This window comes from Ambystoma mexicanum, chromosome 14 (genome assembly GCF_040938575.1).
Source record: "Ambystoma mexicanum isolate Mex_15411 chromosome 14, UKY_AmexF1_1, whole genome shotgun sequence".
Classification (NCBI taxonomy): Eukaryota; Metazoa; Chordata; class Amphibia; order Caudata; family Ambystomatidae; genus Ambystoma; species Ambystoma mexicanum.
In genome coordinates, this window is record NC_090940.1 from 102,533,767 (window position 1) to 102,559,415 (window position 25,649).

At 48.0% G+C, this 25,649-nt stretch overlaps 1 protein-coding gene across 4 annotated transcripts in view; it reads left to right on the top strand.

The window, feature by feature from the left end:
- RGS6 (regulator of G protein signaling 6) overlaps positions 1 to 25,649 on the top strand; it is a 1,543,034-nt gene that overhangs the window by 1,471,519 nt on the left and 45,866 nt on the right. For all 4 annotated transcript variants that reach the window (XM_069638605.1, XM_069638608.1, XM_069638607.1 and 1 more), the window contains one exon: positions 2,789 to 2,878. In XM_069638605.1, the coding sequence (XP_069494706.1) occupies positions 2,789 to 2,878 (90 nt within the window). The remainder of the gene's footprint in view (positions 1 to 2,788; positions 2,879 to 25,649) is intronic.

Here is a 25,649-nt window from a genome sequence, read left to right on the forward strand (position 1 = left end):
GAGGGAGTCTTATTAGTAGGATGTGTCTGAAGAAGTGCAAAAAATTGGGAAAATAAAGCCAGAGTCATAGTATTTGTGTGTAACAATGATTCATACTTTGTTAGTGTGGTTTATTATATGATTTGTCTGCTGCGTCTCTATAAAGCTGAATATTATGTTGGCCCTCAGATGCCACACATTAACATGTATCTGTTCCAAATAGATAATAGCAAGATATGTGGTCAAGTGACACAATTACAGTTTTGGCTCAAATCCCAGCTTTACTACCTAAACAAAGCGTGTGACTCTGGGCAAATCATATAATCTCACTGTACCTTATCTACCAACATTGGGAGGCCCTAGAAGTGATTCATTTAACATTGTACCCTATCCAAAAACACCACACGCATGGTGTATTAAATTAGAGTGGTAACATTGACCAAGCTAACAGTTATAGGGCCTCATTACGACCAAGGAACTAATGGGTTAACGGCGCTGTAAATGGCTGCGGCGTCGTTAACCTATTAGCGCCTAATTACGAGGTCCCTTTGCGGGACCCGACCTTAACGGCTGATGTAGACCAGCCGTTAAAGTAGGGACCCTCAAAGGGACCTTAGTGCTAATTACGGTGCCGCAAATTGCGGCACCGTACTTAGCGCCTTCCCCATTCCCATTGAGCCCTATGGGGCAAAAATGGGAACGGGCAAGGGCCATGGAGGAAGGGGGAATTACCGCCCCGCCAACCTTGTAATGGGGTGGTAATTCCCCCTTTCTCCATGGCGGAGTTGGTAACTTACCGGCATGGACCATGGTGCTAATAGGACCATGGTCTTCCGCCAGGGTCGTAATGAGGCCCATTGTCACTGGCTAGTGACACACACGGAAGGCGGTGATCCAGGGTGCTATTAGCACCCTGGACCATGCCGGTAAATTACCGGCACCGCCTTGGCGGAAAGGGGATTTACCGCCCCATTCCAAGGTTGGTGGGGCGGTAAATCCCCCTTCCGCCATTGCCCTTCCCCATTCCCATTTCTGCCCCATAGGGCTCTATGGGAATGGGGAAGGCGCTAATTATGGCACCGCAATTTTGCGGTGCCGTAATTAGCTCCGAGGTCCCTTAGCGGGTTGGTTTTTAACGCCTGCAAAAAGCAGGCGTTAAAGCACCAACCCGCTAAGGGACCTCATAGTAAGGCGGTAATGGTTAACGGTCACCGTTACCATTAACGGTGGCCGTTAACCATTACCGCCTTCCGTGTAATGAGGCCCATATTCTCCTTGGTGCTATTTGGTCAGCAGACGAAGAAACATTTGTTGTTTCCAAATGTGTGGGATGCCTTGCTGTTGCTGACTGTTGAAACTGATCAGAATGTGCCTGTGGTGTTTGGTGACTGGTGAGAGACCGTGGGCTCTTGTTAGAGTTAGAGTTTCAACTGAGAGCAAAATTATTTACTTTTCCATTGTTTTTCTTGCAGCAAAATCTGGAAGGAAGCTCTTTAGACAATGAAAATATACATGCATTACCACAAGTGAATTATTTTTAGCAACATTGTTTTCCTCTGTTCTGTCCCTATTTACTACCTTTTGATATATTCATTCCAAGTTAATAAAACCAGCTTTTGCTTACATTGCAAATATTGTATAATGTTGGGGTGGGGGTGCAGTGCACTGTTTGTGGTATAGGGGCACATTCTAGTGTTTTGCCCTGGGTGACATAATTGTCTTGGAACTGCACTGAAGCCACACTTCCCCCAGGTGGCGGTGGGGTGAAGTGCCATTGGCACAGCAAAACCATTGAACATCGCCTCCAATTTGGCTTCGCCAGCAGAGCGGATTCCCCCCCCCCCCAACATCCCCTCTGCCCCCGAGTCACCTCCTTTAGTTGATCTTTGTTTTCCCACCAGAATTAATTTTTGGGAGGAAGTTTTGCCTAAAATGTTGGGCAACTAAGGGGTTGACAAATGGTTCAGGCCCCTAATTGGTGGTAATATGTTATGTTATGTTATGTTATGTTATGTTATGTTATGTTATGTTATGTTAAAGGTTCTTGTATCGCGCACTGTTGCCACCTGCGTGGTCTCTTGGCGCTCTGGCGGGTCTGTAACGCAAGAAGGGTGGGCGAGGGGCTTAGTAGGATTGAGTGGGAAAAAGAGCAAGAAAGCTGTGATGTGGCATTGGCAGCTTCAGTTCGGATATGAGGCAAAGCCACCCAAAAAATGAAATTTCTGAAAATGCATGAAATGGCCAATAATGCCCCAACATGCCCAATTGGCAAAGCCGGTGGACTTTGCCCAGCATTCGCCAGTTACTCTGCAGAGCATGGGCCTCATTACGAGTCAGGCGTTAAAGGGTTAATGCCGCCGTAAACGGCGCCGACCCTTAAGGCCTGATTCCGAGGTCCCTTTGCGCCATGGTGAGTTTAACGCCTGCTTTTTGTCGACGTTAAAATCCATGGCACTAAGGGACCATGGTGCTAATTACGCCACCGTAATTTACGGTGGCGTAATTAGCGCCTTCCCCACTCCCATTATGCCCTATGGGGCAAAAATGGGAATGGGGAAGGGTAAATGGGAAATGGGGATTTACCGCCCCACTCACCTTGGAATGGGGTGGTAAATCCGCCATCCACCATGGTGTAAACATAGTTTACACCATGGTGGTAAGGGTACGACCCAGGCGGTAACTTACCGCCTGGGTCGTAATGAGGCCCCATGTCTCTCTACTCTCTGGGCATTGTGGGAGGGTATCCAGGGCTGCTTCCGGCACACCACTCAAGCTCACTCATTGATTTCCCTTTCCTCCTTTCCTGCAGGAGCACATCTACAAGCTAATGAAGAGCGACAGCTACGCGCGGTTCCTGCGCTCCAACGCGTACCAGGACTTGCTGCTGGCCAAGAAGAAGGTATGCTAGCGGGTGCAGTCGCCGCTCTGGCGCCTCCCACACTTTCCCAGGCCCGCCTGCTGCTTGCTGCTCGTGTGGAATGGGAGCATCTGCTTGCTGGTGTTTTTGTTCGTATTTTTATTTTAGCTTTTTCCATTGATTAACACATAATTTTTACCACCCAAGGTGTAATCTTAATTCTTTAGGACTCAGGGTTACCCAACTCCAGGCTTCGAGGGCCGTATCCATGTCGGCTTTTCGGGATACCCCTCATTAATATTCATGAGATAAATTTGCAAACAATGATTCTAAATGTATGAACATTTGTCCTCATGAATATCAATGAGAGATATCCAGAAAATCCGTCAGGATCCCGGCCCGAGGCCTGAAGTTGGACTACCTTGCTAGATGGCCTCAGACAAAAGCATAATTATAGGGCATTAGCAGGACATGCAGAGGTATTTTATACAGTCTGGACATTAGAAGGCATTATAAGTCCCAGGACAGAGTTTGAACATAGAAACTTTATTGACACATGTTTAAAACAGGAACAGTACAATGCACTCTTGTATTGTTACAGGGGGATGCAGCAAAGCTGAGCATCTTGGTCTTGTTAGCTTGGGGGAAAGTGGAAAACATCATACTCTTGTCACCTAACACATGTTAGTGTTCATTGAACAATATCACCTGATCTACTTCAGGATTTCAGGAACATTATGGCTGTGTCAAGAGTCTGTTTTGCTGTGTAATGTTTTTAAATGTAAGTGCCTAGCTGTGCTACGCCATTAGTTCCCCTTCGATCGCTTGCGGATAACTCACTGTGGTTCGACCAGCGTAAAGGCTTCTTCAGGGTGCTGATTTGGGGAAGAAAACCTGTAGCTGGTATGGAAAAAAGTAGTCGAAGAAGTCGCTCCAGCATGTGGTATATGGCAGTACACCAGTGGTGAAGAGAAAGATTGAATGATATTAAAGTCTTTGGGGCTCATTGCATGTATGGCAGTGCTGGGAAGAATTGGCGGTAACGGAATTACCGACATTTTTCCTGCACCGCCATACTATAAATATGGCCCTGGAGTGGGGGATTCACCTCCAGCAACATGTTGGAGGTAAATCCTCCCACTATCTGCCGAAAATCTGCAAAATCAACGGAATTACCACAAATTCCGTGGGCAGTAATTCTGCCAAAAATGCCCCAGAGAGGCCAATGACTGTAAAAAAAAATGTGGATTAACTCTGCCACCGTCACTTGTAATCTGGCGGTAATTCCGCCAGACAAACTGGCAGTAACATTTATTCCGTTGGGTGGTATTCCGGGAGATTTACCACCAGAATACTGCCCAACTGGTAATGAGGTCCTATGTCCATTGTGCATAGGCAGTGCTGTAGGCTAGCCTGGGAGTTCCCACACACTGTTCCCATTGTGCAATGCCCACTCTAATGTCTTGTACCCATCATTACACAACGGTTCTGCAACCTGCAGCATTGTAGATGTTTTGGACTATGACTCCCATGACGCCTCACTATTGACTATGTTGGCTAGGGCTGATGTGAGTTGTAGTCCAAAACATCTGGAGAGCCAAAATTTGCAAATCCATGAATCTTGTAAGGAACATTAGCTGCATAAAGACAATGGCCCTCATTACGACCTTGGCGGAGAACCATGGTGCTATTAGCACCATGGTCCATGGCGCTAAGTTGCCAACTCCGCCATGGTGGTTGGCGGACTTACCGCCCCATTCCGACCTTGGCGGGGCGGTAAGTCCCCAATCCCCATTTACCCTTCCCCATTCCCATTTTTGCCCCATAGGGCATAATGGGAGTGGGGAAGGCGTTAATTACGCCACCGTAAATTACGGTGGCGTAATTAACAACAAGGTCCCTTAGCGCCATGGATTTTAACACCTGCTAAAAGCAGGTGTTAAATCCGCCATGGCGCTGAGGGAACTCGTACTCAGGCGGTAAGGGTCGGCGATGTTTACGCCGGCGTAAACCCCTTACCGCCTGGGTCGTAATGAGGGCCAATATAAATTAGAGGAAACAGGACATACTTATTCTTCCACTCCCCCCCTCAGCTCAACATGGCCTACACTGGAACCTGCCTGCCGCCATCAAGGCATCCTTCACCCCTCATCCTTTACATGGACACCAGCAAGACCCTGCTGTGGCACTCTCCAGCAAGCCGGCCCCTCTCGCATTAAGAGGGATGACAGGTGTTAGGAAAGATTTCGTAATTGTAGGTAATTTTCCTTCCATGTGGCAACCCCTAAACTTTTTGCTGTTGTTTTTCACCGTGTTCTTGACTTTGCCAGAGAAGTGCAGCCTTCTGCCGCACTCCTCTGGGCTTTCGCTCCTTTTCTTACGGGGAAACTGACATGCCCTTAAGACAGTCAGTACCGGGGAACGCTGTTTCCCGTAGTTTCTTTTATCATGTTGCGGCTTTAGTGCAACATGACACAAGAGGGCACTGTAAGCTAAGTTACAGCTCTCTTGGGTCTCTAGCCTTCTACAGGCCCTAGATACTCTTTTAGGATGGTATTTGATCGGTGCAAGTCATTCAGGGACTGGAATGGTGGCAGCGATCGTTTTGTTTATTTTGAGCTCCTTTTGGCGTTCTGAGCACGTTTTTCGCACTGAACCCAAAATGGTGGCCTGGCTCCCAAAATGGCCAGACCACGAGGCTCCTTTGTCCTGTCCACTGACCGTCTTGCTCCCTTCACCTTTCCCAGGTCGAGCGACCCGGGGCCTTCCTTATTTGGGCATGTACTTTCCAACGAAACGTGGTTGCTTTCGCGGGCTTCTACATGTCGTTTGTGTGCCTCCAGGGTGTGGGCTGGGATGTCTGGTCCCAATACACATCCTGGGTGCCAGAGAGTCTAGGGTAGTGTGAATGCCTGGGACCACCGTGGTCCGTGATTGGTCCACGAATGGTGTGTGTGTTGATGAGCGGATCTCCCATTGGCTCCCCTCCGTTTTGGCGCGAAGGGAACCGTGGATAAGAGGGGGCTGGAAACACCACTACCATGTCGATCTCCTGAGTTCTCACGAACGAAGGAATACAGGAGCCAAGTATCCTGCAACCACGAGGCTGGACCGAGGAATCGCTGGTGACCCGCTGAAGGAATCCTCCTTTGCACTGCTGTCGTCCTGTGAAACCCTTTCCTCCTTTGATCGAACCTGAAGGCCTGTACTGGTGCTTCGACCTTTGGAATAACAGGAACAGCTATTCCCGGCGACTTCATCAACTCCTGCCAAGTAAGCCTTCGGAAGTGTCTCTGGGCCATCCAGTTGACTGACCAGCTTACAAGGGAGTCCTGCTCTGTAACCGCCGCCAGGTTGTGTTGTATTTCGAGTCCTTGTCACTCTCCCACGCTTCGTACACTTGGCGTTCCCAAGTCTGAAGGGAGGAGTGTACATTTGGCTCGAATACACACGGCCCCTCCGTTGTCCTGCTGCGGCAACAAACTGTGCTGGTTTCGTCGATTAGGACGTCTTTTTGCTCTACACGACTACAAGGCGTTCCCTGCTCTTCTGAACCTGCCAGCTGCTGAAACTAACGTGGAGAAGCCTGGGTCTGCTTGCTTCGGGGACCGGTGAGTAGTTTAGCTAGGATCTGGTCGCCCTCCTGCAGTAGCCCATTGCTTTTCCCCGCTGTGTAAAAACAGCACCCTTTTGTCCGTACTCGCGCTCTGCTTCTGCTCGCTGTGGAGGCAGCGCTTGAGTCGCGGAACCTGTTCTCCTTCTGTTGTGCACTAACCCGAACTGCCTGACTTCCTCCGAAGAGCTTCTCCTTTTGCCCGTTGGCACCGGCGTGGCAGGTACTTTGAGCACAAGGCTCCACTCTTCGCAGGGCTCGGACTTCCATCTAGTTAGGTGCCTCTGAAGGCGAACTGAGTCTAAAGCATTATCGCACTGCCTGTTTTCCTTCCCTTGCAGGTGGACTACACATTTCGTGCCTCTAATGCTTGCGACTGTCGTATTTGTATATATATTGTGTTGATATGGTATGTGTTGGCTTAATATTGTGATATTGTGATTTTCTCGCTACGGTCATTGTTTTAAAGGCCTTAAAATAAATGTGTATCTATTTTTGATATAACAACTGTTTGGAGTAGTTTGTAAGCGCTCTTGCTTTGTGTGCTCATTGCGGACTTTCAGTCACCCTCACCCCTCTTGAGACCTAGTCTTGACCGCCGCGATCGCTACCTTGATTGGTCTGGCTCGTCCAGAGGTTACCCTGTTCCAAGTAATTAGGTTGGCCTTCTGAACTTCTGCGCCACCAGGACAGAGTTCAGAAATCCGTCTTAACAAATTGGTGTACAGCGGTGGGATACGACTGAAGGTATCCAGTGTTGCGCACGAACTAAGGCATTTCAGGTTATTCCAACCAGGACACGTAGTGAATTGTTGTAGTATAACTTTAAAAAGGCCATAGTACTATCAAACAGTATGGAAACAAATACCTTGTTAACTTTAAATGCTTCCAAATCAGAAACATTGAAGAAGATGTGTGCGGAGAGAGGTGTTTCCTCTCAAGGCACGAAATTGGAAATGATCCAAAGAATCGTGGCGTGGCAAGAAGCGCAGCTTGACGCTATAACTTCTGAGGACAGTGCAGAAGGTGGTGGGGCTGCTCTCACTGGTAAAACCGACGGTTCTGCCGCTGCACTGATCCATCGCGACCACGAGGACAGGGAGGACGAGATGTCTAATGTTTCCTCTGCCAGTGCTGATGGGGAGGCTATGCTTGAATTCAAGAAGCAAGCGCTGCGGTTTAGGCAGCAGGAGCTTGAATTCAGCATAGCCAAACTAAAAATCGAACAGGCAGAAAAACAAAAAGACAGGGATCACCAGTTGGAACTGGCCAAGCTTCAGTTTGCAAATGGGTCCAAGGGTCCTGGACATGGGTCTGGGGCCTCCTCTCATCCACGGTTCCCGAAAGATCTGCTCAGTGTGTATGAAGAAAGGAATGACATTATGGACTGGCTGAATGCGTTTGAGTATGCATGCGAAGTTCAAGAAGTTGACAATGCTGATAAGATTGCGTGGTTGCTCAGTAGACTGCCCCATTCTGGGCTGTAGTGCCATTATGGAAATGTCGAAGGCTGAGCGAGCTGATTTCGCAATGTTAAAGCAAACTCTCATTTTAAAGTTTGGGAAGACTCCGGCCCAATATTTAAAGCGTTTTCGAGAGTATAAGAAAAAGGAAGGTGGTACTTGGGTATCTTATGTCGCTGAATCCTTGAAAAACTTAACTGGCTGGGTCGAAGGTTATAAGGTTTCTACCTTCGAAGGCATGATAAACCTTGTCATGCTGGAACACATTTTTGCTTCTTCTTCCCCGGAGCTTAAGCAGCATTTGGCCGATTCGAAGGAGATAGATCCTAAGAAACTGGCCATTGCAGCAGACTTATGGGTGTCACATCGAGTGTCCCATAAGGACAAAACTCATCCTGGTAAGCAGGAGGAAGGGAAAAAGTCCAAAGATATGGAGGGTGGGGAATCTGCTAAATCTTCTTCCCATAAGGGCCACAAAAAGAAAAACAAGGGTAAGACACAAGAGAACTCACAGGGTAGTGGAGGTCAGCCTCCGAAACAGAACTCTGGTTACAATAAGCCTCCCTACGTAAACAGACCCACTGGGGCTTGTTTTTCTTGTGGAGCAACTGACCATGTGAAGGGGGATCCCCGGTGTAAGGTTAGACCTTTGGGGGTCCACTCCGCTAATCTGGCCTTCTCCTCCTACGAGGAAGAAGAGATTACAGGAGCATCCTTCTCCTCAGACTCATTTCCCAGCGGAATAGAGGCTGAGGTAGTTTTAGTGTCCCTGGGTTCCTGGGAGCCTAAAGTCGCAGAGGCTTATGCTAGGATTCCGGATAATACCAAGCACTACTTTAAAGACAGTGTGCTGATCAATGGAGTGGATACTCCAGCTCTTAGGGATAGTGGGTGCAGTCGCACTGTAGTGGATTCTACCTTGGTAGACTCAGAGGAAGTTGCCAGAGCTACTCTGATGCCCACTAAGTTGGCTGACGGCCCCCTCCGTATGTTTCCCGTAATACCTGTAAATCTTACTTTAAATGGTACAGCAGTCAGGATTCCAGTGAGCATTCAGAGAAACGTCCCGGGAAAGGTCTTGTTAGGTAATGATCTCAGAGCTTTAGGGCTCGTAGGAGACACTGCCGAAAGACCCTACACACGGTCTCAAACACGGGCAGCATTGGCCAAGTCCAATACGCCGCCCCAGCCGAAGGGGAAACCCAAGGCGAAAGGAGTCTACAAGTCAAAACGAGGGAAAGAGAATATTCCCCCGAGCTCGCCTACCACTGCGGTGGAGGAAGTTGGTCAATCGCCCGGGCCTGACGAGGAGGTGGCGATGCCTGAAGTATTCGACCCCAACGATCATCCTGAACTAAAAGACTTGTTAGTTGAAGGAGGTCCTGATAGGGACGAATTCAGTAAAGGCCAACGTGAGTGCCCATCTCTGGAAGGCCTAAGGAGACAGGCCTGCTCCCAGCTTGAGGGTGAACCTCCTGGGACGCATAGGATTTATTGGGAAGGTGGACTCCTGTATAGCGAGCCCACAGAGTCTACAGAAGGAGACCATAGGAGGTTGGTGGTTCCCCTTGCTGTTAGGCCCTTCCTCCTGCAGTTGGCGCATGAAGTTCCCCTTGCTGGTCACCTTGGTATGAAAAGGACCAAGCAAAGGTTATCCATGCACTTCTACTGGCCCAAGATGGGGGTGCAAGTAGAAAGTCACTGCAGGAGTTGTACCTCCTGCCAGTTGTCTGGTAAGGTTGGCGCGACAATCCAAGCTCCGTTGGTACCGCTCCCAGTTGTGGGGGTACCATTTGAAAGGGTAGGGATCGACATCGTTGGTCCCCTTGACCCGCAAACATCCTCGGGCAATAGGTTTATCCTGGTGCTGGTCGACCATGCAACCAGGTATCCTGAGCCATCCCATTGAAAACTGTAACTGCCAAGTCAGTTGCAAAAGCTTTACTCGGCATATTTACTAGGGTTGGCTTCCCTAAAGAAGTTGTGTCAGATCGTGGCAGCAACTTTATCTCGAAGTATATGCAGGCTATGTGGAAAGAATGTGGGGTCACCTACAAGTTCTCTTCTGCATACCACCCCCAGACCAATGGTCTGGTGGAACGTTTCAACAGAACGTTAAAGAGCATGATTGGGGCTCTGGAGGAGCCTCAGAGAAGAAAATGGGATCTTCTTTTACCATGCTTACTGTTTGCCTACCGAGAGGTACCACAGGAGGGTGTTGGCTTCAGCCCCTTCGAACTTCTGTTCGGTCATCCCGTACGGGGACCCTTAGCCATCGTCAAAGAGGGATGGGAGATGCCCACTCCCCCTGTTACTACCAACGTAGTTGATTATGTGCTAGGGCTCAGAAAACGGATGGTACTTCTGATGGGCTTGGCTAGTGATAAATTGAAGGCAGGGCAAGCGCTGGTGAAACATTGGTACGACCAGAAAGCTTCCCTCATCAACTTTACACCTGGTCAGCAAGTCCTGATCATGAATCCCATAAGGCCTCGCGCTTTACAGGACAAATGGTCAGGCCCTTACACAGTGGTGGAGCCCCTGGGTGAGGTTAACTATTTAGTGGACCTTGGAAGGCCTGGACAGGCTCCAAAAGTGTTTCACGTGAATAGGCTGAAGGCTTTCGTCCCAAGAGTCGAAATCGCAGCACTGCTACTGGCTTCAGATGTTGAGGAAGAGGAGTCTGAACCTCTCCCCGACCTGTTCCAGAGCGGTCCTTCAGATAGCTCCTTTGAGGGTGTCCGAGTGGCCCCTCACCTGACTTCTGATCAGCAGGCTGAGGTGAAAAGTTTGCTTAGGCAGTTTTCCCCCCTGTTTTCACAGTCCCCTGGTTTGACACCTTGGTGCAAACATAACATTGACACAGGAGACAGTGTACCTACCAAAAGTAGGGGATACAGGATGTCAGACAAAGTACGGTCTTATATTAAGACCGAGGTCAACAAGATGTTAGATCTTGGGGTGATTGAACCCTCTAGTAGTCCTTGGTCCAGCCCTGTGGTGTTGGTTCCAAAGGCAGGCACTTCTGAATTGAGGTTCTGCATGGATTCCAGGGCTCTGAATGCTGTCATCAAGACAGATGCACACCCCTTGCCTCGAACAGATGAGCTGGTGGATACTTTGGGTGCCTCCAAGTACCTCAGCACGTTTGACCTCACTGCTGGCTATTGGCAAATAGCTTTAGCAGAACATGCCAAGGAGAAGACAGCATTTTCTACTCCAGACGGCCTTTACCAATTCCGGGTAATGCCGTTCGGGTTGAAGAATGCACCTGCCACTTTCCAGAGGCTTGTGAATCATGTGTTGAATGGGTTGGACGAATTCTGTCTTGCATATCTGGACGATATAGCAGTTTTCAGTGCCACCTGGGAAGACCATGTGAAACACCTCGGGATTGTGCTCCAGGCTCTTCAGAAAGCCCACTTGACCATAAAGGCTAGTAAATGCCAGATTGGACAAGGCTCAGTGGTTTACCTTGGACATGAAGTAGGTGGAGGGAGGATACAGCCTCTACCTAGTAAAGTACAAGCAGTACAAGACTGGCCTACCCCCACTACGCAAACCCAAGTGAGAGCCTTCTTAGGACTCACGGGGTATTACCGCAATTTTGTGGCAGACTATGGCACCATAGCTGCTCCTCTGACTGCCCTCACAACTCCGAAGAAACCCAAGAAGGTAACTTGGACCGACGAGTGTGAGAAGGCCTTCAATGGCTTAAAAGACTCCTTGTGCCAGGCCCCTGTCCTCAGGGCCCCGGATTATCAAAGACCTTTTATCGTGCAGACGGACGCCTCTGACACTGGGATAGGAGCTGTACTATCACAAGTAGATGAGAAGGGTAAGGAACACCCTATCGGTTTTATTAGTCGCCAGCTTAAGGACAGAGAGCTCAGATGGTCCACGGTAGAGAAAGAATGTTTCTCTGTTGTGTGGGCCCTAAGGAAGCTGAGGCCCTACCTCTATGGGACCCACTTCACTGTGCAAACTGACCATAAGCCGTTAAAGTGGCTAATGAACATGAAGGGGGAGAATCCAAAGTTGCTTAGGTGGTCCATAAGTCTACAAGGCTTCGACTTCACTATTGAGCATAGGCCAGGTGTCCAACATAGCAATGCTGATGGGTTGTCCAGAATGTTTAACCGACCTGAACAAGAGACTCATCCAGGGGTGGATTAGTTCCCCCTGTCCAGAGTCTGGGAGGGGCGAGTGTTAGGAAAGATTTCGTAATTGTAGGTAATTTTCCTTCCATGTGGCAACCCCTAAACTTTTTGCTGTTGTTTTTCACCGTGTTCTTGACTTTGCCAGAGAAGTGCAGCCTTCTGCCGCACTCCTCTGGGCTTTCGCTCCTTTTCTTACGGGGAAACTGACATGCCCTTAAGACAGTCAGTACCGGGGAACGCTGTTTCCCGTAGTTTCTTTTATCATGTTGCGGCTTTAGTGCAACATGACACAAGAGGGCACTGTAAGCTAAGTTACAGCTCTCTTGGGTCTCTAGCCTTCTACAGGCCCTAGATACTCTTTTAGGATGGTATTTGATCGGTGCAAGTCATTCAGGGACTGGAATGGTGGCAGCGATCGTTTTGTTTATTTTGAGCTCCTTTTGGCGTTCTGAGCACGTTTTTCGCACTGAACCCAAAATGGTGGCCTGGCTCCCAAAATGGCCAGACCATGAGGCTCCTTTGTCCTGTCCACTGACCGTCTTGCTCCCTTCACCTTCCCCAGGTCGAGCGACCCGGGGCCTTCCTTATTTGGGCATGTACTTTCCCGCGAAACGTGGTTGCTTTCGCGGGCTTCTACATGTCGTTTGTGTGCCTCCAGGGTGTGGGCTGGGATGTCTGGTCCCAATACACATCCTGGGTGCCAGAGAGTGTAGGGTAGTGTGAATGCCTGGGACCACCGTGGTCCGTGATTGGTCCACGAATGGTGTGTGTGTTGATGAGCGGATCTCCCATTGGCTCCCCTCCGTTTTGGCGCGAAGGGAACCGTGGATAAGAGGGGGCTGGAAACACCACTACCATGTCGATCTCCTGAGTTCTCACGAACGAAGGAATACAGGAGCCAAGTATCCTGCAACCACGAGGCTGGACCGAGGAATCGCTGGTGACCCGCTGAAGGAATCCTCCTTTGCACTGCTGTCGTCCTGTGAAACCCTTTCCTCCTTTGATCGAACCAGAAGGCCTGTACTGGTGCTTCGACCTTTGGAATAGCAGGAACAGCTATTCCCGGCGACTTCATCAACTCCTGCCAAGTAAGCCTTCGGAAGTGTCTCTGGGCCATCCAGTTGACTGACCAGTTTACAAGGGAGTCCTGCTCTGTAACCGCCGCCAGGTTGTGTTGTTTTTCGAATCCTTGTCACTCACCCACGCTTCGTACACTTGGCGTTCCCAAGTCTGAAGGGAGGAGTGTACATTTGGCTCGAATACACACGGCCGCTCCGTTGTCCTGCTGCGGCAACAAACTGTGCTGGTTTCGTCGATTGGGACGTCTTTTTGCTCTACACGACTACGAGGCGTTCCCTGCTCTTCTGAACCTGCCAGCTGCTGAAACTAACGTGGAGAAGCCTGGGTCTGCTTGCTTCGGGGACCGGTGAGTAGTTTAGCTAGGATCTGGTCGCCCTCCTGCAGTAGCCCATTGCTTTTCCCCGCTGTGTAAAAACAGCACCCTTTTGTCCGTACTCGCGCTCTGCTTCTGCTCGCTGTGGAGGCTGCGCTTGAGTCGCGGAACCTGTTCTCCTTCTGTTGTGCACTAACCCGAACTGCCTGACTTCCTCCGAAGAGCTTCTCCTTTTGCCCGTTGGCACCGGCGTGGCAGGTACTTTGAGCACAAGGCTCCACTCTTCGCAGGGCTCGGACTTCCATCTAGTTAGGTGCCTCTGAAGGCGAACTGAGTCTAAAGCATTATCGCACTGCCTGTTTTCCTTCCCTTGCAGGTGGACTACACATTTCGTGCCTCTAATGCTTGCGACTGTCGTATTTGTATATATATTGTGTTGATATGGTTTGTGTTGGCTTAATATTGTGATATTGTGATTTTCTCGCTACGGTCATTGTTTTAAAGGCCTTAAAATAAATGTGTATCTATTTTTGATATAACAACTGTTTGGAGTAGTTTGTAAGCGCTCTTGCTTTGTGTGCTCATTGCGGACTTTCAGTCACCCTCACCCCTCTTGAGACCTAGTCTTGACCGCCGCGATCGCTACCTTGATTGGTCTGGCTCGTCCAGAGGTTACCCTGTTCCAAGTAATTAGGTTGGCCTTCTGAACTTCTGCGCCCCCAGGACAGAGTTCAGAAATCCGTCTTAACAACAGGTTTACATACAAAAAATGTTGTTCCTTGACTATAATCTTTTTCCTCCTGCTGATTCTTCTATGAAATCACCATGTGTTACTTTTTTAAACATTTATAAGGGTTCTTTAAAAGCTAGGTTGTCCGCCATTTTGTGAACTGCCTTCACTCCCTGAAACAGGAAGTGACATCATTGGAGGAGACGAGTAGCCTGCAGATCGATTCTAGCAGCAAAGATGCAAAGTAAAAGGTGGCATTCTCTTTCACTTTCTGCCAACAAGTTTCCCCATCTTGTAAACCTTCTCCACCATTTGCTTTAGTAGTACTAGCAGCTGCAGGAGTAGTACTAGTACCAGAAACAGTTGTGCTATCACTAGTTCCGGTGCAAGTGCCATTAGCACATGGAAGCCCTTGTTAACCTGTCAGCTAATCAGAATGTTCAGAATGCAGTCAATAACCACTGCTATTGACTGCATTGCAGACATTCTGACTTCAGGAGCAACCAGGGAAACATCAGAAAGCATTTATCTGCATTCAACAAACAGCAACAAAATTGTCCGCAAGATTTGTTTCACAAGACACACCAACTTAATTTACACAACAAAGTGAAAGCTAAAACATGGGAATACACTTTTACTTTTGTAAAGGAAAAACCGTTCATTTTAACATTGCACCCACACCAAGATCGTGTTAATGCTGGTCCCATTGAACCAAGTATACCATTAAATTGCTGCGCTTACAAAGCAACCGAACTTACACCGCAGCTAATTTACAAACACGGTTTGTATCCTCTGCTCATTATTAAACTAACATCGTTTAATTCATAACCACGACTCCAAAACCTTTATTGCTACTTGCACTATGTGTTAATAGCCTTAAAGACTTCAGAAGAGGTGATTATCACTTGGGATAAGACACATTTCCCCATTCATGGCTGATGCAAAGGAGCCGGTCGTTATCCTGCAATAATGACTTCTTCCTTGGTCTATAAGGCCATAGAATTAATTCTACCAGTTATACTACCAGCAGTAGTAGTAATCATAGTGGTTGTGTTACCATTTGTAGTAGCAGTACTGGTAGTCATGGGAGCAGTAGTAACACTGCCAGTATTATTAAGTACTACTGCTTCTTCTACTAGTGCCATCATTATTATTACTGTGAGTAAAAGTACTACTTCTACTGGTACTATTACCACTTGTAGTAGCAGAAGTAGTTTCAGTAGGAGTACTAGTGATACTGCTGATTTTACTAATAGTAGTGGACCCACTACTGGCAATACAAAAATGAACTGGTAGTAGTGATACTACTAGTATCACTGGTAGTACTAGTATTACTATTGGTGGTACTAGAAGTACTTATGTTGGTGATAATACTTTGAGCACTACTAGGATTACTACTAATACTGTTTGTAGTACTATTACTCTTAATGGTGGGGCATGATTACTCGATATGTAAAGAAAAGGCAACATTCTGCTTTGCATCTTTGCTGCTATGCCGATCTACAGACTACACGTCTCCTTCATGCCATGCACTGCGCATTGCGTCACACATGACATAACAGATGGCATGGCATTGCTTGCGGGGCATGATTGCAGGGCAGATTCTTTGCCTGGTTCCCAGAGGGAGGCTTTGCAATTTGGGCATTGTGAGCAGAGCATGGCAACCATCCATGCACCAGGTAGAGTGATCCTACCAGTAGGGCACAGAGGGCATGGCTGCAGGCCATGCTCTTGTGGGCACAGGGACCCTATCTACAGTGGCAGAAGGAAATGACCACAAGTGATGTCCTTGGAGAACTGTGCCCAGTGAGATTAAACAAAGTGGGCAGAGGGCATGGTTGCAGAACATGCATAGGTGCCATATATGGGGAACTGTGACCCTATCAGTAGTGCAGAGAGGGCATGGCTGCCGGCCATGCTATGTGAGCACAGCAACCCTATCAACAGTGGCAGAAGGGAATGGCCACAAGTGACGTGCGCGGAGCAATGTGCCCACAGCCTTGCATTCAGCTATGGCCGGACACTGTGATCTTAAGATCCAGAGATCATGGCTGCAGACCACGTGCAGGAGCCAGACTCTGGGAACAGTGATCCTACCAGTAGGACAGAGGGCATGGCTGCAGACCACGTGCGTGAGCCAGACTCTGGGAACAGTGACCCTACCAGTAAGACCTAGATCATGGCTGCAGACCATGAGCAAGCTCCAGACTCTGGGAACAGTGATCCTACCAGTAGGACAGAGATCATGGCTGCAGACCACGTGCAGGAGCCAGACTCTGGGAACAGTGATCCTACCAGTAGGACAGAGGGCATGGCTGCAGACCACGTGCGTGAGCCAGACTCTGGGAACAGTGACCCTACCAGTAAGACCTAGATCATGGCTGCAGACCATGCGCAAGCTCCAGACTCTGGGAACAGTGATCCTACCAGTAGGACCTAGATCATGGCCGCAGACCACGCGCAGGCTCCAGACTCTGGGAACAGTGACCCTAACAGTAGGACAGAGATCATGGCTGCATACCACGTGCGGGAGCCAGACTCTGGGAACAGTGATCCTACCAGTAGGACAGAGGGCATGGCTGCAGACCACGTGCGTGAGCCAGACTCTGGGAACAGTGACCCTACCAGTAAGACCTAGATCATGGCTGCAGACCATGCGCAAGCTCCAGACTCTGGGAACAGTGATCCTACCAGTAGGACCTAGATCATGGCCGCAGACCACGCGCAGGCTCCAGACTCTGGGAACAGTGACCCTAACAGTAGGACAGAGGGCATGGCTGCAGACCACGTGCGGGAGCCAGACTCTGGGAACAGTGACCCTACTAGTAGAACAGAGGGCATGGCTGCAGACCACACGCGGCATCCAGACTCCCGGGAACAGTGATCCTACCAGTAAGACCTAGATCATGGCCGCAGACCACGCGCAGGCTCCAGACTCTGAGAACAGTGACCCTAACAGTAGGACAGAGGGCATGGCTGCAGACCACACACAGCAGCCAGACTCTGGGAACAGAGACCCTACCAGTAGGATAGATAGCATGGATGCAAACCACGTGCGGGAGCCTGACTCTGGGAACAGAGACCCTACCAGTAGGATAGATAACGTGGATGCAGACCACGTGCGGGAGCCTGACTCTGGGAACAGTGATCCTAACAGTAGGACAGATGGCATGGCTGCAGACCACACGCGGGCTCCAGACTCTGCGAAAAGGGACCCTACCAGTTTATGTTTATGTTTTGGCATTTATATAGCGTGTCAGGTACCCTAGGGCTTAAGGGCGCTTAAACATAAAGAACTCAGACAAAAGACTCACACTGAGCAAAGAAAAAGGAAAAGGGTTGGCCGAGAACCCATCCTAGAAGAAAATGAAATCAGACTAGGGAGAGAACATCACTCTATGAGAAGAGCTCAGTTTTTAGACCTTTCTTGAAAACATCAGTGGATGAAGTGACTCTCAGTATAGAGGGGAGAGAGTTCCACTTCTGGGGCGCTATAGATATAAAAGCAGCATTCCTTGATTTCTTAGTTTTCAGTCGCAGAACCCTTAGATGGTTAGTTTCATCCAATCTGAGAGTTCTGGTATTTTTTGTTTTGGGAATGATCATTTCTGTAAGATACAAGGGCATGGGTCCATGTACACATTTGTGTGTAATAAGAAGAAGCCTAAAATTGACCCTAGCCTGGACAGGCATCCAGTGTAATCTTCGCCGTGCCTCAGATACATGATCTCTTTTTGTTAGGCATTTCACTACTCTAAATGCTCCATTCTGTATAACCTGGAGTCGATGAAAGTCCGATAATGGTAGGCCGACCAAAAGATTACAACAATAATCAATCGTTGATCCAATAATGGCCCTTGCCAGTGTTTCAGAATTAGTTTCTGACACAAAAGGTCTAAGGCAACGGAACAACTTGATAAAATAAGATGCTGAGGAGACGGGGCTGTTTACTTGTGCCTTCATATTCAAATTCTTATCTAGAAGGATGCCCGGCGTCCTTGTTCAAGACATCTATTTTACAGCCATCTATAGAGAATGATTTATAGCTTGGCCCCAGTTAGTAGAAGCTCGGTTTTCGAGCTTTTGGTGGCCAAGCCATTTACCACCATCCAGTCTTGGATTTTTTTATAGATTTTATTAATCCGGCATTCATCCTCCGCGTGAGAGCCTGATATGGGAATAACACACTGTGTGTCGTCTGCATAGTTAGCAAATATGATCCCTTCTCTTTCCAACATCTGGAAGAAGGGAATCATAAAGATGTTATAAAAGCAGGGCGACACACAAGCTCCCTGAGGAACTCCATACATAAGCATGGAGGGATTAGCTTCAGCACTATCGCTAGTTACTCTAACTTGTCTCCCCTCTAAGAAGGAGCCGACCCACTATACCGCTTCGTGAGAGAAGTTAGCATTCAGCTGTAACCTGGTGGACAAGATGGCATGATCCACCAGGTCAAAGGCTGCTGATAAATCTAAAATCATGAGAAGCGATATATACCCTCATCCATCTTTTGAAGAAGATGGGATTTGAGAGCCAGTAAGGCCGTTTCGGTGCCATGATTCATGCGAAATCCTGACTGATATTTATGATATACATAATTCTGCTCCAAAAAGGTGGAGATCTGATTATAGGCCACCCTATCCAAGATCTTTAATAGAAAGGGTGTGTTTGTGATTGGCCTGTAATTAGATGCAGTAAGAGGGCAGTGATTCAACTTTTTTAATAGAGGCGTGGTCCATGCATTTTTCATGTTATCTGGGACTCTATTGTGTGCAAATGACACATTAACAAACTTTGTCAGGGCTGGGATGAGGACTGGAGAACATTCTTTGATTATAACAGATGAACAGGGATCCCCTTGACAGCTAGTACCTTTGAGTTTGGAAATGACCTTGGCCAATTCAAGTTCGAAAATAGGCTGAAAGGTGAAGGCAGCTTGTTCCTCCGATTTGTTAATTTTAGTGTATATATTGTCCTCCAACACTTGCTTCGACATGCCACGTTTTTTTCCTCAATTCCCTCTCTTATTTTCTCAAGTTTATTGGATAAGGCAGATTGAATTTCCGTACACCATGCCTCATCTTTATTAATAGTTGCTTGCGTTGGGCCAGGGGTAAGCGACTGCTCTTTTAAGATTTTAAACAATTCTCGGCTATTAGACTTTGCTTTTATTATCCGGGTGTTAAATGACTCTTTCTTTGCAGAGTAAATGGCCAATTTATATTCTGTGGACGTTTTCTTATAGGCTTTGAGGTCAACAAGATCTCTGCTTTTCTGCCAGATGTGCAGAAATTTGTTTTTTTTTCAATTTTAATCATTGAAGCACTTCATTGAACCACGAATTACGTGCCACTAAAGGTTCTAATTTATTTTTAATTGGTGCTAGCTTTTCTGTAATTGAAACAAAGGAATTCAAAAATATGGTGGACATTTCTTCAAGTTTATCTGATGCAGTGATTTGATTATTAAGGGTGGATGCCCAATCAGCAAGGTTAGTGAAATTCAACTTGCTACGATTACGCACCTTAAGAGATAGCTTGGGTATACTAGTAGGGCAGAGGGCATGGCCCCAGACCACGTGCGGGCTCCAGACTCTGCAAACAGTGCCCCTACCTGTAGTTCCCACGCACTCTCTCGCTGCATATGTCCTGCAGTAGATATTGTGCCTGCTTATAGTGTCATATGTTTTTTGAAAATGATCATTTGTCAAACTCTTGGATTGTTATTTCATAGTCATGTCATTTCCTTACTGCCAAGTCCACGGCGCTCAAAGGTGGTGTTTCCCTGCAGACCCGCAGACTCTCCAGTTGCAGGGCATGTGATAATAACGATTGGTCAAACCTATGGGGCAGATTCCAAAAGGTTTGCACTGGAGCAAATCAGGAGTTGCCCAGGAGCAGCCCATGTTTGCTCCTGATACCTTTTACCTTATTGTCCAAGCCTCAAACTTGAGTAGGTTTGGAGCTGCTTCAAGCATCTCTGATGCGCTCATGCGGACATGTGATTAACAGAGACTTCCTCAAGGGCACATTAGAGATGATCCAGGCAGCCACAGACTACTTCCGTTTTCTGCATGCTGTCCTCGTGTCGAGTCCCTTGCTCGACTCCACTCCACTCGACTGAGTTGCGCTCAGGTCTCCTTTCCAGTAGTTCTTCCACACTAGCCATCGAATGGCTGGTCCTCACATTGGCAGGAAACTGTCCCATTAATGTAGTGTTTTGCTTTGCATTTTGCTCAATTATAACAATTCTAGCTCTCACCGTAAACCACCAGTGTCAGTGGTGAAAACGGTGGTGAACAAAGGGTTCTTCAATAGCAAGGATATCACTTGTTTAAAATGATGTACACACAAGCAATGATGCGCTCTAAGAATTGAATAAGGGCTACTTTGAATTAGTTTAGTTTTGTTTATTATTTCGCGCACCTAACCCTGCGGTATCTGGGCACTTAAGTAGAGTTGATTCGTTACAAGGAAAGCAATAGGAGAATGAGGACCAGCTTACAGATTGGTCAGCATGACAACAATGATAATACATACAGGACAATCCTCGCTGCACAGAGAAGAGAGTACAGAAGCCAGATGTGCGGCAGGTAGCTAAATCTATAAGGCCAAGCAAATCAGTCATAAATACTAAAAGAGTGGACAGCAGAGTGAACAACATCCAAGCCCGGCTATCAACATCCAAGCCCTTCAAGTCACGCACAACAATGCTGTGCCCACCATCTTTAAGCTTTCGCGTCGCACACACATTTCCACTTTCAGAAAAACTTTGCACTGGCTACCTGTGAGGCAGAGAATATCACACAAAGCCCTCACTCTGGCCCATAAGTGCTTGTCCCTTCCAAGCCCAGTATATCTATCAGATCGCATCAAGATCAAGATAAACCCCAGACATCTTCGATCAGCCGCATCTCAAGCACTTGTCTAGCCAAGATTTAAATTGGCTCGTTTTGGTGGCACAAGTTTTGACATCCAAGCCCCTATTCTTTGGAATTCTCTTCCTGCTGCCTTACGTCAAATAAAGAACTACCTACCCTTCAAAAAGGCGATCAAGACTCACCTCTTCAACCTCAGTCCTGATTAATGAGCTTCTGTCTGCTCATCTCTTTCCTGGCTTGACTTTTGTATGTGTGTGTGTCTTGTCCCTGTTTCTGCGTGCGCCCTGAGGCCTGCGGGCATGCGGCGCGGTATAAAAATTAAAATAAATTTAAAAATATATATATATATATATAAAATAAATAAGTAGTGGCTAGGATGTAAGTTAATGTTGCTGAGCAAAAAGCCAGTCTTTTACTTTGGATCTGAATGTACAAAAGGCAGATTCAGCTCTGATCGTGGTGGGGAGAGCATTCCAAAACTTGGCTGCTAGCACCGTCCCTCTTGCTAGTATGAAGGTACAGGCTCACGCTCACAATCTCTGCATCACTGTTCACTCCTTCACACTAACTGGAAGGCCACAAATGGTTGCGTGGCACTGTGCTGGAATAGACCATACCACAAAGCATGGCTCTCCTTGCGGATCCTCTCTCTAAAGTACCAAGAAAGTGCCAGCTAGCGCTTGCACTCTCAAGTGATTGAGCTCAGTGTGGATCTGTGGTTTTCCAGTGCAGGACCATTCAGCGAGGCTGCAGGTGCGCGCACTAATGGTTAAAAGATAATGGCGAGCAGCATCCCTGTGAGTAGGGATGGGCCAACCTGGGCCACCCACCTGTTTGCGTTAGGACTACAGTGGGGCTCATTATAGCTTAGCTGGTCTGGAAAAATTCCCGGAAACAAATGCCAGTAATTCCAGCACCTGCATCCTTTCCTGACCAGGGAAACACAAGTTTGCCGGGTGGGGCAGTAAACTACCGGCAAGCCTGACCTTTCGGGAGTTCAGGCCCTACCAGCAAGTAAATGCCGGAATCACTGGCACTGGTACTACTGGTGGCAGTAATTCTGTCAATCCAATCCCATGGAGTCCATGGAAAGGGAATTTACCGGCATATCTGCCGCCCATACTTTCCCAGAAATACTGGGTTATTGGGCAGCGGAAATGGTAAGGCAGTTTTGCCTGTACCCCGCTGCAATTAACACAGGCTACCGCCAAAACTGTAATGAGGGCCAGTGTGTCTGAGATGGGGACTATGGAGACGGTAGGTGCCCAATTTCTCCCTCACTGCCACCTCAGACCCTTGAGGTTGCAGACCTGACATTCAGCAGAGCCCCATTTTCATGGGTGCTAAGCCTCGATGACCAGAGTGGCATAGGTGCCACATAGTGTAGTACCCTCTGCTATGCCTTCCCAGGTGCAGCGCCACTCACTAGCTGATCAGCTCTGATGCCATCAGTCTCTCGCTAATTCCACGTGCCAGTTCAGCAGAGATAAGAGGTAACCGGGTTCCTCAGCGTCACTAGTGGTGTACCGGTCCCTCTTTGCTGGAAGGCGCAGGTCGCGCACAGAACCAACTTTACTAAGTAATAAAGGACCCAGCATGCATCCGCTTGCTTCCCGGCCAGACGAATCACTCTAGATGTCAGCAGCCAAATTCCCGAGGATATGATGTTGATACATCGACAGTGGCTTTTTCGATGATTTTTTGGCCGACAGTTTTTTGCAGAAAAAAATCATTAAAAATATGGGGTGGTGGGTAAGGGGTTATACGGGGTAGGGGGGTTGGGGAATAAGGAGAACGTAAGAGGGGAGGGGTGTCTTGGGGGACCCCCAAATATAAATAAAAAAACATTTTGGCAAAAAACTGTCAGCAAAAAAAACCCACTGGCGATGTAGGGACATAGAGCATTCCTGAGCATCCTACCACTCGATGCGATGTCACATTGTTTTACTCACAGGCCACAAGGAAAATGTGTCAAGGTTCAGTAGTTTGCAAGTTACCCGGTTCAAGCACGGGCTTCTTCAGTAGGGGGAAGGATCTGTGAAGGTTCAGTAGTTTGCAAGTCGCCGGTTCAAGCACGGGCTTCTTCAGTAGGGGGAAGGATCTGTGAAGGTTCAGTAGTTTGCAAGTCTCCCGGTTCAAGCACAGGCTTCTTCAGTAGGGTGAAGGATCTGTGAAGGTTCAGTAGTTTGCAAGTCTCCCAGTTCAAGCACGGGCTTCTTCAGTAGGGTGAAGGATCTGTGAAGGTTCAGTAGTTTGCAAGTCGTCCGGTTCAAGCACGGGCTTCTTCAGTAGGGGGAAGGATCTGTGAAGGTTCACTAGTTTGCAAGTCTCCCGGTTCAAGCACAGGCTTCTTCAGTAGGGTGAAGGATCTGTGAAGGTTCAGTAGTTTGCAAGTCGTCCGGTTCAAGCACGGGCTTCTTCAGTAGGGGGAAGGATCTATGAAGGTTCAGTAGTTTGCAAGGCGCCTGGTTCAAGCACAGGCTTCTTCAGTAGGGGGAAGGATCTGTGAAGGTTCAGTAGTTTGCAAGGCGCCTGGTTCAAGCACGGGCTTCTTCAGTAGGGGGAAGGATCGGTGAAGGTTCAGTAGTTTGCAAGTCGTCCGGTTCAAGCATGGGTTTCTTCAGTAGGCTGAAGGATTTGGGCGGTCTTCAATGCAGCAAAGAAGATGTCTTGACCGAGGGAGGCTTTGATGGCATGTGCAGCGGTGTCGCGATAATTACGATAGTCATGATAATGGAGGCACGGAGGATGTCATCTTCATAGGCAATGGCCTTAAGCGCTGAAGCTTTGCTAGCCATTCCTCAAGCGTAAGGATCCTGAAGTTAGTTCATTTTGGCATGTCCCATGTTGGGTGGGATGTCTTTGCCAAATTTGGTGCTGTAAATTTCCCAAAATATAAGTCTGATATATGTAATTTGCAGAGCAATACTACGTAATTGAATGGTTGGGCTAGTCATGGGTGAACGTCCCAAAATCTAGCTCCAGGGCTCCTTGAACATATTTCCCGAATTCAAGAGTATTCGAGGGACTTTGAGAATAATTCAGCCAGGCATCGAAACTCCTTGAATCTACCGGCAAGCCTCAAACCTCAATCCAAGTTTGAGGTGGGAGGAGAGATTTGAAGGGATTCAAGGAACATAAATAGAGGTTCAAGGGACTTTGCAGGTCAAGATATATCTGTGAAATAGCTCAGTGGGTTAACAGACCTGCTTCAATTGAACTGATACTCTGAAAGTCCACCCATTAGTTTACATCAGCGGCCGTATATAGTTGAGTCTGTTTGGTGCGACTTAGAAATTCTGAAATCAAATCAAATTCACACATCTGCTGCCAACCATTAGGTCACAAGTTAGAATGCAAGTTAGGAAAAATCATCCTTTCACCCTTGGGAAGTAGATGAAATCAGTACCACTTAGTTAGGAAATAACTCCTGTTAATGCACCAAGAAACAGATCCAATTGTGGTCAGCACATTCTCCCCCCCCCACCCCCCTGATTTTCTCTAACTATTTAAGGTCATGACTCATTGGTGGTTATAGGCAGACATGTCAAGGGGCCAGAGCCTACCTTATGTGAAATATGTCAAAACATTTCTGTAGTAAAATGAGAATGAAAGTATCTAAAGAGTAGCGGCGAGATGCCAGTGTAAATATATAAGCATTGCTCAGCAGCACTTGTGAAGGCGGTGTGAGACTGGATGAGTCAGTCATGTAACTTTATAGGAGTCGTGTTTAAAAGCTAACAGCCAGTTCAAACTAAAGTCTCTCATCTGCTTCAGCTGCACCTAGCACAGGTGGAAAGCTGGGGGGCCCCAAAGTAAGACGCAATAGTTCTTAGATTCAGCTAAAGTGGGTGAACAGAACAGACACGGAAGCCGATGCATGCATTGCAGAGACTGAGCAGTCACGTGCACCTTTGGTGGCCCTCAAGTATAGGTCTCGTGGAGGGGAACCTGCTGATGAGGCTGTGGAGACGTTCCCGAAAGTTGGTGCGACATCTCAGCATGCAGACTCTGGGGGTTCACCAGGCGGGTTCCCTTCATGTGTGCCTGGTGAAAGACTTGCGTTGTATTGATCAGGCTTGTCCAACTCAAGACATCGATGGCCGAATCCATGCCGGGTTTACAGGATACCCCCTCATTATATAAATTTGCATACAAGGATTCTAAATGTATGAACATCTTTCCTCATGAATATTAATGAGGGATATCCTGAAAACCCATCAGGATTCCGGCCCTGGAGGCCCTGAGTTGGACGACCATGAGTAGATCATTTCCTCCTCGCCCCCTGCACCTCAATCTTCTCTTTCCACTATTCAAGGTCCGTGTGCCTGATAACCGTGAGGCGCCCCAGGTGCTGTGCCTTACGGTCACTAATTACATGGGTACGGAATGCTGGAAGGAGGAGATTGTGTTGCGGTGGGACTATGACGATCAATGGATAAGTAGCTCTGGTGCTATAGAGTACTTAGGGCCTCATCACAAGTTGGGCAGAGCAGTAATTATGCAGTGGTAATGCTATTACCGATGCTTTACCGCTCTGTCCAAATATGAGTAGGCCGGAAAGTTGGGGG